The sequence below is a fragment of the Fundulus heteroclitus genome, unplaced genomic scaffold, assembly GCF_011125445.2.
Source record: "Fundulus heteroclitus isolate FHET01 unplaced genomic scaffold, MU-UCD_Fhet_4.1 scaffold_632, whole genome shotgun sequence".
NCBI lineage: Eukaryota > Metazoa > Chordata > Actinopteri > Cyprinodontiformes > Fundulidae > Fundulus > Fundulus heteroclitus.
Window position 1 is genome coordinate 16,067 of NW_023397069.1, and position 19,593 is coordinate 35,659.

The 19,593-nt window shown below is 40.5% G+C and overlaps 1 protein-coding gene across 3 annotated transcripts in view; it reads left to right on the plus strand.

The window, feature by feature from the left end:
- si:ch211-195b21.5 overlaps window positions 1–19,593 on the plus strand; it is a 53,680-nt gene that overhangs the window by 10,161 nt on the left and 23,926 nt on the right. For all 3 annotated transcript variants that reach the window (XM_021314167.2, XM_021314169.2, XM_012858512.3), the window contains one exon: window positions 19,427–19,563. In XM_021314167.2, coding sequence (XP_021169842.2) covers window positions 19,427–19,563 — 137 coding nt within the window. The remainder of the gene's footprint in view (window positions 1–19,426; window positions 19,564–19,593) is intronic.

Consider the following 19,593-nt stretch of genomic DNA (forward strand, 5'->3'; position numbering starts at 1 on the left):
TCAATCCTTGATTGACAAGACAAGAAGTTTAAAGTTTCTAGAAATGTCTCATTATAAACGTCTTAAAAGAAGGAAAAAGGATTGCATGTATAAAATTGTCTTAATACATTTATACACAGAAAACTACAGTATCAGCTGAGGGAAGAACTTTCACATAGAAATATGATATAATCTACATAATGATTTGTTAGTGACACATTAACTTCATTCTACCCTCTAAAGCAGCTGTTAATAGATGAATAGCTGCATCTCCATTCCCCAAACAGATTAAATATAAATAAAATGACTCACCACTGCATCTCATCATCATATCTCTTAAAACTTCCCATTCTAATAACATTTTAGTAATAAGATTATTCAGTCTGTTACTGTGTGCCTGTCCTGTAATGGATTTAAATAATTATCAATTAAGTGAGCACACCACTCATGAAAACAAATGATGCATCGTTTGTCTTTAAGTTATTTATTCAAAGGCATGAGTGTTTGAATGTCCCTGTCCCCCAATGCAGTCAGGAAACAGAGCAATGAGAAAAAGAACACACAAACTTTTATTCTAGGTTGAGAAAAGAAACTGGGAGTAATTACAGAGGAGTGCAACCACTGGTACGATCTTATCTAACTCAACTCCCCTCTGTGTCCTTGGATGTGGAAAACACAGTAGTAAATCTGTAAGCATGTGAGCTTCTTTCACACGGGAAAATTATGCAGGTGCATCCAGAGAAGATATGATCAGAGTTACATACATCAATAAAATTTTCACAACAATCCTCTCTTCTGATGCTGAATTCATCACATAATAAAGAAAAAATTCAAACACTGTGAGCCTGTAATAGTAAAAAAAAAAAAAGAAAAAAAAGAAGGAAATTGTGTAAAAAACAAAACAAAAAAAAACATAAGCAAAGTGAAAGAAAATAAAATAATTAAAGAAATAATTAGAAAGAAAATGTTAAAACATACATCTTACTGAATTTTAAAAGACTAGAATTCTGAACAACAGTATCAACTCCCCATCTAGGTTAGAGTTATTACATCATTAAAGCACTCTAGGTAATGTAAAATCCATCTTCATCAGTACTGTCATCATCTTTTAATTCAGAAACATCACACTTCTCCAAATCATGGTCAGTATAAACAGAAAGCACATCTGCATCATTACTGATCTTCAGCATAGTGGCATAAGTCATTTTCATTACCATTCTCTTAGCCATTGGAATAATACAACATGAAAGAAAAATCAAAAAGAAAATAAATTCCTCCAATCTTTATTAACCAGGAGGTCCAACCATCAGAAATTAACCAAGACACAGGATCCCAGGATTAACCACTAATTATTTTTTTCGGCTGGATTGTCAACAACTGTTGTAATTTATCATGAATGTTGGTCATGTTTTAGACACATCAGGAATGAATGTGCAGCAGTGTTCTACAATTATGTGACAAACACCTCCTTTATCACCTAACCTCTTGTAGGTAATCTAGGACCAGTCTGTTTTGCAAGGTCATAGTTCTGACAGCCTGTTGTTCTTCTGTAAGAGAGGAGAAGTCTTTTCAGGTAAAGCAGTGAGATTTTCTAATTCAACAGACAAGTCATTGGTTCTATGTGCTGCATTAGTAACATCATAATGAGGAAATAAGATACCCAAGATCCCTTGTGCTGTTTAAGCCTTGCCTTCTGTTCCAGTAACGGGTAAAGTGAATCATACGTAGTAATGGCAGGTAGTAAATGAGCTAAATAACACACTCCAGACCAATCAGCAGGCAGATACAAATATGATCTAATTCCACACATCCAAACCATGTTCTTAAGACATGAAAATCCATCTGTGCTGGGAAAATTTACCACAGTTGCAGTTAAGTTACCTGTACCATGCAGTTTACTTCCGTCTGGCAAGCTGTAAGATTAAGGGTTAAAACAGCGTGCTGGAAATTAAGATCCTGGAATTGTATAATGGTCAAATCTAACCACACACGACTTGGAGGAGTGATTTCTATGGGTCATTGCAAATGAAGCAGGTATGATTACTTTACAATTCAATTCAATTCAATTTTATTTATATAGCGCCAAATCATGAAACATGTCATCTCAAGGCACTTTACAAAGTCAAGTTCAATCATATTATACAGATTGGGTCAGATTATACAGATTGGTCAAAAATGTCCTATATAAGGAAACCAGTTGATTGCATCAAAGTCCCGACAAGCAGCATTCACTCCTGGGGAACCGTAGAGCCACAGGAAGAGTCATCTGCATTGTACATGGCTTTGCTGCAATCCCTCATACTGAGCAAGCATGAAGCGACAGTGGGAAGAAAAACCACCCATTAACGGGAAAAAAAACCTCCGGCAGAACCGGGCTCAGTATGAACGGTCATCTGCCTCGACCGACTGGGGTTACAGAAGACAGAACAGAGACACAACAAGAGAAACAAAAAAGCACAGAAGCACACATTGATCTAGTAATCTGTTCTACATTAGATGGTAGTAGCGGGTGAGCCGTCTTCTCTGGATGATGTCACAGTTAACAGAACGCCAGACCAGGTGTACCTACTATGAAGAGAAAAGAGAGAGAACAGAAAGTTAAAGCAGAAATGACAACACATAATGCATAATTGAAGAACAGTAGAACTCAATATAGTGAGAAAATTAGATCCTGATATACTCCAGTAACCTAAGCCTATAGCAGTAAAACTATAAAGGTAGCTGAGAGTAACATGAGTCACTAGTTATAATTTTTGTCAAAAAGAAAAGTTTTAAGCCTAGTCTTAAAAGTAGACAGGGTGTCTGCCTCACGGACCAAAACTGGGAGTTGGTTCCACAGGAGAGGAGCCTGAAAGCTAAAGGATCTGCCTCCCATTCTACTTTTAGAGACTCTAGGAACCACCAGCAGACCTGCGGTCTGAGAGCGAAGTGCTCTGTTAGGAACATACGGGGTAATCAGAGCTCTGATATATGATGGAGTTTGATTATGAAGGGCTTTATACGTTAGAAGAAGAATTTTAAATTCTATTCTTGATTTAACAGGAAGCCAATGAAGGGAAGCTAAAATTGGAGAAATATGATCCCTCTTGTTGATTTTCATCAGAACTCTTGCTGCAGCATTTTGGATCAGCTGAAGGCTTTGAACTGCATTTTGTGGAATTCCTGATAGTAAAGAATTACAATAGTCCAGCCTTGAAGTAACAAATGCATGGACCAGTTTTTCAGCATCACTCCTGGACAGAATGTTTCTAATTTTGGCGATATTCCGGAGGTGAAAAAAGGAAACTCTGGAAACCTGTTTAATATGGGATTTAAATGACATGTCTTGGTCAAAAATAACACCAAGATTTTTTACTTTATTACCAGAGGCCAGGTTAATGCCACCCAGATTAAGTGATTGGTTAAGAAGTTTATTTTTTGAGGACTCTGGCCCAAAGATTAAAACTTCGGTCTTGTCAAAATTTAGATGCAGGAAATTTAAAGTCATCCAGCTTTTGATGTCATCAAAATCTACTGTCCTTCCCAGAAAATGAGGTGCGGACTCTTGCTGCGCTAAACAGATGTCTGGATCTCTTATGGGAATCCTACTACCTTGAAACCTGTAAAGAGTTTTTGTTATGACACAAGTTAAATTAGTCACATCAGAAAACTTGCGTATCCTTTCGGTCTTATGGTGTAATTCTTTACACGGAAAAATGGTCTCCACTAACCTGTTAGATTAATGACTAGGGAAAAAGGTTGCTAGAATATAGGCAGTGTCAATAGAAACAGGTAAAAATAATGGTTGGTTATCAAAAGCATGTAGAATCAAAGAACAAGCATAACAACTGTCATTTCTCATTTTCCGTACAGTCTGATGTATTAGTTGTCACTAGATGTTATGAGCATGATCATGAATGTAACTGAAGTGATGGGTCTCTCTTTGAGTCAGCCGATGGGTGTGATTGGTGTGATTACTCAGTTTAGTCACAAATTGTTCGTGCTGTACCTTCTCTCCGGTGAGCACAAGAGTGATAAAAATGAGTGTGATGCCAATCACCTGTCCTAAAAACTTCAGTCTTCCATACCGCTGCGGAGGGTATTTTCCTTTCTTCTGGTACTCAGTACTTATTTTTTTTTTAATAAACAGAAACGAAAAACTAAATAAAAATCCCACTGCCTCTCGCGTCACGCTGCCCTGTTACCGGTGTGGGACAGGTGGGCGGTCGTCGGAAGCCCCTGTAGGCAGGGGGTTCTAATCCGGATGCTGCTCAGGTGGTGTTCCCTTGAACAATTTGCACTGTGTGGCATGGATCCAGGTGTTCCTTCCTTGGACCTTTACGACAGTGTGGGTCACCAGCAGGATCTGGAATGGACCAGTCCAACGCTTGTCTCTTCAGTGGCTCCTTCTGGTGTCTCGGATCAGCACCCACTGTCCTGGCTGGAACTGGTGCCGGATTTTATCAACTACTGGGGGTAACGCAGCTCTCACGGCCTGATGGGAAAGAGAAAAAAAACGTGACAGAACCTTACAATATTCTAGCATTGAATATTTAAAAATGAGCAGTTATTAATGTGGATAAGTTAGTATTGGGTCCTCCTCCCCTGTGCTCGCAAAAAGAATTTCAAAGGACTTAGGTTAGCTCTGGATCTATTTCTCATCTGCATGTACAGGAGAACCAGGGGGAGAGCTTTTGGCCAAGATAAATGTTTCTTCACAACATTTAGCCAGTTTGCTTTTTATGGTGAATCTTTCCTTTTCTACAGCTACCCCTGATTTGGATGATAAGCATAATATGTTTTTAATTAAGGAGGCGTGGTGGTCTAGTAGAGCAGTGCGCTTGCACTCAGAGAAGGATGCAAGTACCCAGTTTGATCTCCAGTGCCTGCACTCTGGGTCCCTGAGCAAGACCCTTAACCCCCGATTGTTCCCCAAGCACTGCACAGTGGCAGCCCACTTCTACCCAAGGGTGATGGGTTAAGATGCAGAAGTGAATTTCTCCATTGTGAGATCAATAAAGTTCAGTTATTATTATTATTATTATTATTATTATTATTATTAATAATAATAATAATAATAATAATAATAATAATAATAATAATAATAATATTAGAAACTCAGAAGTTTGCTGATTTCCGGCAGAGATTTGTTTACTAAATATATCCCATTATCACTAGACAATATTTATTTCATTCAACAGGTGTCAGCCTAATGAAATTCATTATCAGATGTTGGAATGGAAATTGTAGAGGCGGATGTGCAGCTTGTGGCTGTGCAGGAACCCTAGACGGGTTGTAAGAAGCACAGATCAAATACTTTTGCAGTAATTTTCAGCTACCACTGAAAACTCATTTGTGTACCAATATTTTTTAACCAAATCCAGCATTGCCCCTCGGGATGCATGATCCAATCCATGCGTCCATACCACAGTTTTTCCTTCCACCAACTTACAAGCCTCAGTTAAAGCGATGAGTTGAGCTGTTTGAGCCGAATAGGAGTGCTATAAAGGACCTGAGCGTAAAATACCTGAGTCAGAACACAGCAAACCCATCTCAGTTTAAACCTGGAGCAGAACGGGAGGAGGAGCCGTCAACATACAATACGAGATCAGTGTTAGACAAAGGGGTGCCTTGTAAGTCAGGACGAATGGTACAAACAACATTTAAGACTGCTGCGCAGTCATGACTTTATTCATCCTCCTCTGTAGGCAGAAGTGTGGCTGTGTTTAAAATACTGCATCGTTTTACAGTAATGTCATGTATGTCCAATTAAATTTAGGAAAGTTTAAGCCACCTTGCTGCTGATAAATAAGAAGTCTTTTGTTCCAGGAGGATGATAGAAACAGAATGTGGAACAAAAACTGTCAGAGTTCTAGCCAACAATGTCATGTGACGCTAACACTGCTTTCTCGGCTGCGGCTATAGCACGCAAACAACCAGGTAAACCAGCTGCAACAGTGTGAAGTTTACTGGAATAATAGGCCACAGGTCGCAATTTGTCACCATGAGATTGCAACAAAACAGATGACATAAAAACAGATTTTTCATTTGTCATTTGAATAAATGGTTTTTTAGAGTTTGGCAAAGCCAGCACCGGTGCAGAGGACAAGGCTGCCTTCAGAGCAGAGAAAGCCAGTTCTGCCTCAGACGTCCATGTGATTTTTTTTTTTTTTTTTTTTTTTTTTTTACCAGCAGCTGCCAGTCCCCGTCCGTGTATTAAAGCAGCCAACGGAAATTCAAGCTTGGAGTAGTTTGGAATGTGAGCTCTGCAGTAACCTGTCATATCCAGAAATGAAATAATTTGTTTCTTTGTGATTTGTGTTAGGATTTTTAGAACCACTTTGATCCGCTGAGGTGACAACTTTTTGTTTTTATGTTAAAGAACATGGCCTAAAAATGTAACTTCCTCCTGCACAAACTGCATTTAGATTTTGAGACTTTATGGCCTTTTTTATAGAGATGTTAAAGCTATTTTAACATGTCTGTCCTGCATTGACTAGCTGATTCGGTACAGATTAACAAATCATCAATGTATTAAATGAGAAAGTTTCCACAAGTCAAAGTCAGGTCCGTCAGACACAAGGGAAGTACCATGTAAGTCATCTGAATCATTATGTCACTGTCAGGTGTTGCAACATTTACTGCTGAGGCAAAATGTTAAGGCACAGGACCAACTGGAAGCCTCCATTCCTATGCATACAAAGATTTATCTGGGGCCCAATGTACTGCAGTAAAGTCAGAGTCCTGAGTGTGAACCGTCAGTCCATCAGAGGTTGAAATGATTATGTCCAATCTACACATAGAGGAGACACCAAAAGAAAAATGCTTCAGCTTCACTCCTTGAGGAGTGGAACACTTTAAAAGAAACAGAAAAAACTTTCCCTAACTGAAAGCTGTGACAGAATAAACATAACAACCACTAAGCTTTGGCTGTTCCTTGATACATTTAGCAGATAAGAGTGAGTTGCACCCGAGTCAACAACAAAATAAATTTCTTCACCTTTTACCAGCATAGAAAATATTTTTAAAGGCATTTTTTAAAAAGGCAGGGGTCTCTGTGGAGATACGTGCCTGTTGTAACCGCTGTGGCACATTCTAAGTGTGTGATGGCCTCTGTGAGCAACTATGTGGATCAGTAGAAGCAGGTACCATTTCAGCATTCAAACACAGGTGTAGCGGTGTGTGTTTGTGTGAAGCCTCAAGGCCCTTGGCAGGTCCCTTCTCAACGAGGTTGGCCTCCGGATTCAGGGTCCAATCCCCCACCTGTCAGTTGCCGGCACCAGGCTGCTGCGGTTCCAGCGGGCAATCGTTCTTCCAATGTCCCAATTGTCCACAGTTGTGACATGCATTAGAATGAGACCACTGTCCACAACCTCTGCCCTGACGTTTATGACCATATCCACTACGGTTAAATCTTCCTCGTTGAGATCCATCAGAAAAACAGGATTAGGGCAACCTTGTGCAGATCAGTGTCTCTTCTTTTTCTTTCCTCCACTGATGACATTACTGCTGAGCAGAGCACGTCTCCTTTGAATCAGCCAGATGCAAAACTTGACTCCAGTCTCCAGACAAAGTTTACTTTCTGCAGCAAACCTTTGTCCTTCCTCTCTGGAATCAGGGAGGAGGGCAGCGCTGGTCTGGATGTCAGCTGCAGTCCTTGGTCTAAACATGGGCTTCATTCGCTCCTGTCACCTCCAGCATGGGGAATTGATGAATCTGTCCTTGGTTTACTCGCTGTTTCCCATTTCTCTGGCATGTGAAAAACAGAGAGGACTAAAGTTGTCCTCTTCATTTAACTTAATAACACTAAACCTTTGAATAATTCAAAAAATGTCTTACCCAGTTCACTTCAATCAATAATGCAAATGTGCATCACATGATTTTTTAAATTTTTTAGAAAATACAGTATGTGTTTAAAGACCTTATTTTATTAATTTTATTTTACAAAACGACGAGGAGCTCAACAAGCTGCTCGGAGGAGTCACCATCGCTCAGGGAGGCGTTCTGCCCAACTTCCAGGCTGTGCTGCTGCCCAAGAAGACCGAGAAGCCCGCCAAGGCCAAGTAAACCTTCTTGGAAGCCACAAACCCTAACTCTAATTGGTCGGTAGCGAGAAAGTCTAGTGTTAGCAGACAGTGTTATTGCCGGATGCACGGTACTCGTTCTGTGTGTGACGTCACACACAGGATCGGCCGATTGAGGAATGTTCTGGCTCATTTGCATAAACAGCAAAATTACTTCCAAACGGCGCTTATAATTCACATATAATATACAGTTCTTTACTCTGGTGACTATTTGAATGGATCTGCGTTAAAATACATTTTATGTGAGACTTAGACTTTAATAGAATGACAAAGATTTTGATTATTAAAGAAACTACACCAAAAAAATAAACTGCAGCTACAACATGGACTGGAGAGCAGGTTCTAACTGGATGAGGCCAGAGGTGATTCTCAGAGAGCTTTTATGACTAATTTTACTCCGACCCTAAAACACCTGCCAGACAGACAGTACTGCAGCCAAGATTACCTTCAACAATATTTAACTTTACGAAATATATTAATAACATTTTGCTAATTAAAATATTCATATTTAAAAGCAAGTTATGTTTTTTTCTGATAAACCTTGAGCAATTTTATTAAACTTCTTAAAATTTTAACATCTCACCCTTCATGGATTTTCTATACCGACTTTTCCCTACAGGTGTGACGTCAAGCCATATCTGATGGGGAAATGCAGCTCGACGTGACACAGGGTCATGGGGGTTGTGGGCTCCAGTCTCCAGTCACTGGGCTAGGATTAAACAGTTTTATTAAACTTCAAAAAATCTAAATAATGCCTTTTTATAAACTCATGAGCTGTGATAATTAATTGTTGAGCAATAACGGGCAAAGCAGAGAGTGATTATTGTAATGTGCGATCTGTGTTAAACTAAAATGTATGAGATCATAGTGTTGTTTATGTCCTGCATTGTCCAGGTTGCGGTTGACCTTGTATATTCATAGGATTAATGTATACTGAATGTGACAGTGAAGTTAATGTACAGGTGTAAATAAGATGATGTAATGATGCAAGCTGCTGTCCTTTGTACTAGTTGTAGTTTATGGAGGTTTATGGAGGGAAGGGAGCTGAAACTGTGAAGTGGACTGTGGACCATTGTGGCAAAAGTGTGAAGGAAGAACTTGATGCTGCAAATGTGAAAGTTAACCAGGTGATGTTATGGATGTGGAAAGTGAAGGAGATTATGGAGAGGGCTGTCAAGGATGACACCAAGGCTCTGAAGCTAAAAGGTGGTACAGAGACAGGAATGGTCACTGCATATTGTAAAACTACCAGGTTTGGTTAAAGTTGACTTTGCACAATAAGCAAGTGAGCGAACTAATGTGGCATTATTTCCACGGTCCCGGGAATATATGGGCCGACTCGAAAATTTTTTCAGTCAAACTGATTATTTTTGCTTTAACCCATGGCATAGACATTATATAGGTTAGTCTACACTTCCTGGGTGGACTATAAAATCTTCAGGGTGCCTGGTAAACCATTATTGTGAAGAAAGTTCATCTTCAGATCAATTCAAATATGCATTTCGCGAAAGAGAAAAAGTTGTTGCACATCAGTGGTAAATTCATGTGGTATCATTTGACCCAATTGTCATCTATCACATACTGTATTAGATTTTGTCTCACAGCTTTATGCTAGCAGAGGTTATATTCTGGGTTAGAGCTTAAACAGTTTTAATGCATTAACTTTGTTATACCATAACACCTACATTTCTTTTTCGCGCATTAATCGCTCGTCAAAACACACACACACACACACACAATTTTGTATTGAATGCGGAATTGCACGGGGAGCCAGTGGAGCTGTCGGAGGACCGGGGTGATGTGGTGGATAGAGGGAAATCTTGTTATAATGCGAGCAGCTGAGTTCTGGACCAGTTGTAGAGTATGGAGTGATTTTTGAGGAAGGCCAAAGATGAGGGAGTTGCAGTAATCCAGTCGGGAGGTGACAAGGCTGTGCGCAAGTATGGCAGCAGTGTGTGGGGTAATGGAGGGACGGAGGCGGTTGATGTTTCTTAAGTGGAAGTAGGCAGACCGGGTAATGTTATTGATATGGGATTGAAAAGATAGGGTGCTATCGAAGATGACACCCAGACTCTTAACCTGGGGGGAGGGGGAGATGGAGGACCTGTCAATAATAAGTGGGAAACTGTTGGTTTTGTAAAGAGTTGATTTAGTGCCAATGAGAACCTCACTTTGACTGCTGTTTAATTGAAGCAGTTTTGAGAGGTGTAGGGACAGTTCCAGTGGTAAGTGAGGTGCAGATGATAGCGGAAATGAGGGGGACCAGAGAGGGGAGGCAGGTTTTGACAAGTTGTGTTGGGAAGGGGTCCAATTGACAGGTGGATGGTTTGGATTTTCGGATGAGCTCTGTAATTTCTGTGACAGTGGGAAGATGGAAGGAGGAGAATGAGTGTGTACAGTCATGGCCAAAAGTATTGAGAATTATTCAAATGTTAATATTTACAAAGTCTACTGCTTTTGTTTTTATAACGGCAATTTGCATATACTCCAGAATGTTATAAAGAGTGATCAGTGTAACAGCAATTAATTGCAAAGTCAATATTTGCCTAGAAAATGAACTTTATCCCCCAAAACACATTTCAACGTCATTGCAGCCCTGCCTTAAAAGGACCAGCTAACATCGTTTCAGTGATTGCTCCATTAACACAGGTATGGGTGGTTATGAGGACAGGGCTGGAGATCAATCTTTCATGATTAAGTAAGAATGACACCACTGGACACTTTAAAAAGAGGCTGGTGCTTGGCATCATTGTTTCTCTTCTGTGAACCATGGTTATCTCTAAAGAAACACGTGCAGTCACCATTGCACTGCGCAAAAATGGCCTAACAGGAAAGAGAATTGCAGCTAGAAAGATTCCACCTCAGTCAACAATCTATCGCATCATCAAGAACTTCAAGGAGAGAGGTTCCATTGTTGCCAAAAAGGCTCCAGGGCGCCCAAGAAAGACCAGGCCAGGACCGTCTCTTAAAAGTGTTTCAGCTGCGGGATCGGGCTACCAGCAGTGCAGAGCTTGCTCAGGAATGGCAGCAGGCAGGTGTGAGTGCATCTGCACGCACTGTGAGGCGGAGACTCTTGGAGCAAGGCCTGGTCTGAAGGAGGGCAGCAAAGAAGCCACTTCTCTCCAGGAAAAACATCAGGGACAGACTGATATTCTGCAAAAGGTACAGGGAGTGGACTGCTGAGGACAGTGGTAAAGTAATTTTCTCTGATGAATCCCCTTTCCGATTGTTTGGGACATCTGGAAAACAGCTTGTTCAGAGAAGACGAGGTGAGCACTACCACCAGTCTTGTCTCATGCCGACTGTAAAGCACCCGGAAACCATTCATGTGTGGGGTTGCTTCTCAGCCAAGGGAGTCGGCTCTCTCACAGTCTTGCCTAAAAACACAGCCATGAATAAAGAATGGTACCAGAATGTCCTCCGAGAGCAACTTCTCCCAACCGTCCAAGAGCAGTTTGGTGATGAACAATGCCTTTTCCAGCATGTTGGAGCACCTTGCCATAAAGCAAAGGTGATATCTAACTGGCTCAGGATACAAAACATAGAGCTTTTGGGTCCATGGCCTGGAAACTCCCTTGATCTTAATCTCATTGAAAACTTGTGGTCAATCATCAAGAGATGGGTAGAAAAACGAAAACCTAGGAATTATGACAAAATGCAAGCATTGATTGTGCAAGAATGGACTGCTATCAGTCAGGATTTGGTCCAGAAGTTGATTGCGAGCATGCCAGGGAGACTTGCAGAGGTCCTGAAGAAGAGGGGTCAATGCAAATATATGCAAATATTGACTTGCTGCATTAAATCATTCTGTCATTAAAAGCGTTTATTACTCATAATATGATTGCAATTGTATTTCTGTGCGTATGTCACAGCATCTGACATACACACATGAAAACCAGAGGGCAGCAGATCATGTGAAAATATAATCTTTGTGTCATTCTCAATACTTTTGGCCATGACTGTAGGTGGGGAGATCTGCTGAAGTGCTGAGATGAGGCGTTGATCCAAGGGTCTGGTGAATGTTCTTGATTTTTCCTGTGAAATATGACATGATGTCATTGCAGAAGGAGGTTGTGTAAAGGTGCGGGGGGAAAGACTCCTGGGGTTTGATAGTATTGTTGAGTATAGAGAAAAGTGACTTAGAGCTATTTTGATTGGCAGTGATTAAGCTGGAGTAGTACTGTGATTTAGTGCTGGCAATGGAGTCCTTATAGTGAATATTGTACATTTCTTTGTGTATAGTGAGACCAGTTTTTCTATAAAGTCTTTCAAGTTGCCGTCCTTTGGCTTTCATGCGTCGGAGATTGGGGGTGAACCAGGGGGCGGAGACGGAGAAAGAAACAAATCTGTTTTTTAGTGGAGCAAGTGAGTCAAGAATATTGTGGAGACCAGTGTTGTAGTGAAAGACCACATCATCGGTGGTGAACAGATTATTGAAGTCAAGGAGGCAGGAAGAGTGGATACTTGAGATAAGGGTGGAGGGATCAATGTTCTTTGTGTTCCGGAAGGATATGAGGCGGGATGTTTTAGAGATGGCGAGAGTAAGATTCACTGCAAATGAGAGGAGAAAATGGTCACTTATGGGGAGTTCATCAGCTGTTATGTTGAGAGGGATGACGTCAGAGCAGCAGATTAAATCCAGAATATGTCCTTTGGAGTGTGTGGGAGTAGTGGTGTATTGGTGATATCCAAAACTCTCTACGCAGGAAGTAAAGTCTTAAGTGAGAGGCAAATTGGTATTGTCCATGTGGATATTGAAATCACCCAACAGAATTAAGTTTGGTGAGAGAGAGGATAGGTGGGTGAGAAAATCAGCAAACTCAGTTAAAAAGGCACTATTCAGTTTTTGGGGGCGGTAGACAGCAGCGATGATGGTAGAAGTTGGACCAGATAGCTTGCAGACAGTGGATTCAAACGTGCTAGAGACTGGCACAGATACCGGCGAGACTTTCCAATTCTTGCGATAAATTATCGCGAGACCTCCTCCGCGACCGCAAACACGGGGTTCAGAGATGTAAACAAACCCACTAGGAGTGGAATCGTTGAGCTGGGAGTAGTCTTGGGGCTGTTGCCAGGTCTCCGTTAAACAGAGAAAATCCAATTTACGGTCAGTGATGAGGTCCTGAATGAGATGTCCCTTGCTTGTCAGTGAGCGGATGTTAAGCAGAGCAAAGTTGAGTATGGTGTTGTCGCAGCTGGTGGTGGTGCTAGCTGACCGAGCTAGGCGGGCTAACACGCTATGGTTGACAGCCCGGCTGGTGGAGCATGGAGGGCGACGAATCCACCGTTGAGAGCTGGACCAGATGGATGTTATTGCTGTTGAACCGTTGTGGTGGACAATCCGGTGGGACCCTCGGTGGATGTATCTGCGGTGTGGCTGGAAAGTGATGTCCGGGTGAAGGTGGAGCGCCTCGGGCGCAGGTCCAAGCGAGTGACAGTGGAGCCGGAGCAGGTCATCGGCTGAATACTGCAGCAAACCCGCCACTTGCAGGTGAGCAGGCAGTAGAAATATCCAGACGCAGACAAGCAGGATGTATGTCCTGCCGGTCCACATTATTAAAAAACGCCAGGTGAAGCTCAAACAGGGGCAGGACAGGTGAGCTACCTATAGTAGCCTCGCTGGGACTCACACAATCTGTAGTGCCGGCGAATCGTGGCCGTATTCCCAGTAAAAACAATTGCACTGTCCATTTAAAAGTTAAAAAGCTACGGGTGAGCGAAGGCAGTGGGCAACAAAATACAAAAATACCGGCGAGCAGCGGCAGCAAGTCGTACCAGCGTTCACTCGAGTCGAATTTTACCGTTGACGCTTTCCGTAGTTCCAAGAATGCTAAATGTGCGGGAGAGACTGTAGCATAACAGACCCGCGCTCACTGTTGCAGAGTCCACTTATTATAGGCGACTTTATGCTTCTTTTTTCTAAAGTCGCTTGTAAATTTCACGAGTCGTGTGTTGCGTTTTTTTGGGCTTGTTTCTGAAAGTCAAGTTGCTTATTTGGGCTCTAAAATAAGTGACGATACACAGGAGTTATAAAGAGACCTTGCGCTGCCGCACTACAGACACGGTGAGTACAACCAGCTGAAATATACCCCCACCTCATTACGTGCTGGAGTGCATCCTGCGTTGCTGGGTCTTTTCTACTCTAGACTGACCTAGGAGCCGACAGGAATAAAGGCAGAAGGACCAACTCTGCCCGTATTTTCGCGAGTTTACAGCTGCAATAACTGGTGATAACTGCTGAAAGTAGATTACGAGGTGCAGATCGCCATGTTGAGCAGAGATTGGTTCTGAATGCCGGCCTAGACTAGAAGCCTGGGGCGGTCAGAAATCACTACTGACTGGAGCAAGCTAATACAAAATTCTGTGATTGTTGCATGAATGTTGAAATATTCACATTTAGAGGTGCTTATAAATGTTGAACAGCTTGTTTTTATGCTGATCTGCAGTATCAAGGTGGTTTGTAACAAATCTAAAAGCAAATTCAAATGACACTTGCGTTTGAAATGCAGTCCATGCTGTGGATTTTCAAGCAACGTCAACATTTTGTTGGGGTTTTTTCTTCAGCAGCGATTAATGGCTATTTTTTTCCTCGAAGAATTGGAAAGCTTGGTCGGTTTCTACACCTAAAGGGTAAGTTCACCTGAACATTGGTTGTTAATGATACAGTTCTGAATCTCAATTTTAGATATTAATGCTGATATATAGGTAAGATATTATTAGCATTTATTTGATCAAGAACTTAATATTAGTTTTCCTTGACATGCTTATAGTTTTAATTATATCTAATTAAAGTTTGAAAGGAAATTAATCTGTTTCTCATGTTTTACAGGTTAAAATAAGACAAAGGAACTAAACTCCCCTAAGAAATTATTTGGTTCTATAGTTGGGAAAGAAGACTTTTGAGATGCCCTAATATCGCAGCAGTTTGTACTGGGGCCTATGCAACAACTTGGAGAAACAAATGCATGTGTCTAGATATGGTGTAACATTTTTTAGCTATTTAGAAATTGTTAAAATTATCTAGCATTGCTCAGTTCTAATAAAAGCAGAATTCCAAATTTACTTTTATATTTACTATTTGAATATTATTGTTTCTGTGTTTCTAATGGGATGTTTTTTCTGTTGTGCCCCCAGTTCTATTAAATCTTATGGGATGAAAGAGCCAACTCAACAGTCTGCACTCATTGGAACAGCATCTTGTAAAATTAGTTGTGCCCCTTGAATAGAATAGAGGAAAAACGTCCCAGTACAGTTTGCTCCAGTGAGCAGTACATATGCGGGCATTCAACCTAGGGTTCTTGTACCAGGGCAGTAAAACAGCCTACTTGAACACACAATCTGAAGCAGCGTATAATCTGGTGATTTAGACACTAAACAGCTACTGTCAGTGGGGGAAAACATGTTCAGTTTGTTGTATTTCAAAACTTTATTGGATTTACTTCTGTATCCATTTTTTGCACTGTTTATGACCACAGTCTCCTGTGTTTTAATGGTCATGATTTTTCCACTTGTAGGAAGTGATCCCTTGCTTTGTGTAGACTTTACTTCAAGTCTGTTTTAACCACGGTTTCTGTGCTTTTAAGAGAGAACAAAGTGAAACTTCAGAGAGAAAGATCTGGATGGATCATAGAAACTTCAAGTTGTGCATCTACGCCTGGAGGTGAAATGAAGATTGCTCTGCTAAATGTTGAGATGTTTGATTAGTTCTGTTTTGGATTTAACGGTCTCGCTGTCGAGTCAGCATCAATTCTTTTAAATATATTTGCCACTCTATTGTTGTAGTTTTGATTTTAATGCGTTGGTCTAAAAAAAGGTTTCTGCAACTTCCAAAAAGCAATTACCAAACTGTAAATTTGAAGAGGAATACTTTTAACCTTGTGTAATGGCCAGGTTAATGTTTTTTTTCTTTGTTAAACTGTTAAGTCAAACATATTAAATTGTTTAATGTAACCAGTGGCTCCACCTCGTGTTTCAGGTTATTTAAGAATCTTGCATTACTCCCAGTAATCCTGTGTTTTGTGTACTTGAGTGAGCTTTTGTAACAGCTTTAAATTATAGCACAAGCGTTTTTAAAGGACGCTGCATTTATTTTTATTTTTTTATTTTTTTTTGGTTTAAAATATACATACACTTTATTGCCAAAAGTATTGGCCCATCTGATGGAGGTGAAGATGGAGTGGTTCTGTGTTTCGTAGCACCCCCTGCTGTCTGATCAAGGGTACTACCCACAAGTCACAGATCATTTTTACCGTTGGGGCGTTTGTGTCAAAACTCAAAATGAAGGCGTAACTTGTAAAGTTGAATTTGTTACTCACAGCAACAGATTCGTGCAGTCGTACTCGTTGTTTTGTATTTGTGTTAAGGAAAAAAATATAAAAAAATTTTTTTTTGAAGATTTTAATACACGTGTTTGAATTTGTTTTGCACCATTTGTTTTAGACCAACTGTAGCAGAACTGAATGACAAATATTTGATGTGCAACTCACAGAACACAATTTGTGTACTTGTACTCAAGAATTTGAAGAGGTGTAACTTTATTTTGTACTTGTGACAGATTTAAAAAAAATCTACAATTACAAAACACCAAAGTTACAATGCACAAATAGTTTTGCAACAATAGTTCTGGACCATTTGGAGCAAAACTGAGAATGTGAGAGGTTTTTGAGGTGCAACTCACAGAACACAATTTGTGTACTTGTACTTAAAATTTGAACAGGTGTAAAAAAATTGTACTTGTAATTTTTTTTTATTCTACAAATACAAAACTTAGAATTTAACTCCATCTACAATCATGCTTATAATGCACAAATCCTATTGGAACAAGATTACCTTCATAATAGTATTATACTGACCATTTGCATTATTGGGTCATTGCTGTCACGTTTTAGTTACTCCCCACATATGTACTGATAACAATAAAAGGACGGTAACACAACCACCCCCCCCCCCACACACACACACATTTGTATGTACATTATGTGGACCCTTGATTTCCATTAATTTTTCTATTGGTTTCTATGCCCTATGCAACACAATGCAAATTGTGTTGCATAACTCCTAAGGCCACGCCTTAGGTTAACTTTATATAAAGATAACTCCGTTAAGATGTGCACACTTACCGATTGCCAGGTGCAGCCTGTACCGAAAACATTGCACTCGCATCCATCTACTAAGCTTGGTAGCTTTTAACTGTATTTGTGCTATTGTCAGTTGTAATACCGACAAGGGCCTTATCCTTGCTGTCTCCAGCACTCTAATGAACAGGTCCATTGTGCGACTGCACCAGAGATCAGATGTGGCTATAACGTACTTAACAGCTGCTCCTCTTCCTCCTCTAGCAGCTCAACCGCCACCACGGCTACCACCGTTATAACATTTGAGATTTCCTCTATTTTCTCAACCTTGCCGTCTCCCACTTCTTGAGACTGGATGGGGTGTAGTCACGTGGCTACAGATTGTACTGGTAGCGAAGCATCTTAAAGGGACAGAAGCATAGCCTACCTATACACAGTCAAAACAAGATGACTTTTCTTTAAATTTTTTTGAAAACACCAAAAATAACGACATACGAAAAATGATGTTGATAATTGTGGTAAATTTTCGGTTTATCGCCCAGGCCCAATATGTGTATGGCATCCTCAACTTTTGCCATATATCTAAAAATCTGGCAGCTTGTCTTACTTGGTGATCAAACTGCTGCAGCATCAGATATGTTAGAAAGTGATGCTGGAGCACTTTAGTTTACATATGGCAGCATGTCTTCCTTGGCACCTTTGGTGATTAAACAGATTCAACTAAATGTGGCATATCGACCTTCAGTGTTTGTTTCTCTGAAGGTCACACCAAGTATGTTGTCTCCTAGCTTAAACTGTCACTTCTTCACCCAAGTTTAAGAACCAATAATTTAAAGTCATAGATAATGTCACTGTACATGTAAAGAATATCTTAAATTTGAACTTGCCTAGCTGAATGATGACTTATTTGATGGTATCCAGATAAGTAATTTTTATTGGCCAATCAAGTGGGACATCCCCAGCTTTAATTATGTGGTTATATTATCAGTGTTTGTGTTTTGAGATTTACTGTCTATTTTCATAATTTGTTGTTAATTTGAGCATTCTTATATACAAGTCCCCCCAGATAGATTAAGTCCAAATGTTTTTAGTACATGACTAAAGTTTAAACTAATGAAACATTCTGCATATTTAAAGGGGACATGTCATGCAACCTACATATCTTTAGCTCTTAAATCAATTTTGTTGTGCACTCTTGAGTCTCTAGGAATGCAGAAAAGTTGCATGTAGTCCGTCCATGAGCTGCGTAGATAACTTTTTTCAGGCTGCTTCATATTTCTCATTTTCTATTATGTTTTAGAACAACTACATAAAATATTTGCTGTGGACTGCTAAACAAGATGATGCGCTTCGGCTTACCAATTTCACAAATTTTTATTTCTTTGAGCAAGTTTGTTGTAACCTGTCTGGCCAGACTGATGTGCAGCAATCTGCGTTCTGCACATCATCAATCTACGACAACTTCTATCGAATCCATTTGGGGAAAGGAAGGACATTTAGCAGAACTCTCCGAGCTAATTGAACAAAACGACACCCAGTGCCCGCCTACCAAAGGTTGGTTGTAGCCAAACACGGCATCAATGAAAAACCCCAATACATTACCCTGGTCCCGGCACTTCTTGCTGTTCTTTCAAAGAAATCATGGATTCTGACAAAACCGATGCAATAGCAGCAGCTACACACGTGTCCTCCTGCGCTGCCATGTTTGTTTGTTCAGCTGTGGGCTCAGCATCTACTTCTTTGTCACAGGGGTATGTCCTGACTTACTGCTTTGGGATTGGCCAAAACTGTTTTTGGTTCGGTCACAAACCGTTGAAGTGGGAGCGGTACAAGATAAATTGTTGTTTTTGCGAACGCACAGATACTGAGAATTCATCGTGCAGGCAAGCATACTAGCAAAACATAAAACAAAAAAGTGGCTGACCCCTCTGGAGGAGGCGAGGTGTGAAGTGCCTCCTTGATTTAAAAAGACAACCAAAATGTGTTGCTCTCAAACGCAGCTCAGAACAGGGGCACAAAGGGGGATGTGGGGGTAAAATAACAAGGAATTTAGACCAAAGCATTGCAGTTACACTTTATATAGACAACAACTGAATGATTTCGATGTGAAAAGAAAGAACCTAAAAGCATGATATGCCCCCTTTTTAAAATGAATAATAATAATAATGGTAACAATTTTCTATGACATAGACTAGCTTGTAAAATACAATTAGTCATCCTTTGTACACCACACATTACTTTTACTCATACTATTGGTGGTTAAAGTTCTGTCCTGCATGACTCTATAACATGAATTCCAAATACTCTCAGCCCCACTGTAGCAACTTCTCTATGGACCCTAGTACCATGCGAGGCAACCAGAAGATTGTGCCCTCAGCAGAACTGCGCCACAGTCAAGCCGCACCGTGGAATCCTGGAACTGTGGAACGCCACCTTCAAGACTACAGGTCTGTGGATAATGATTTGACCTGGAACAG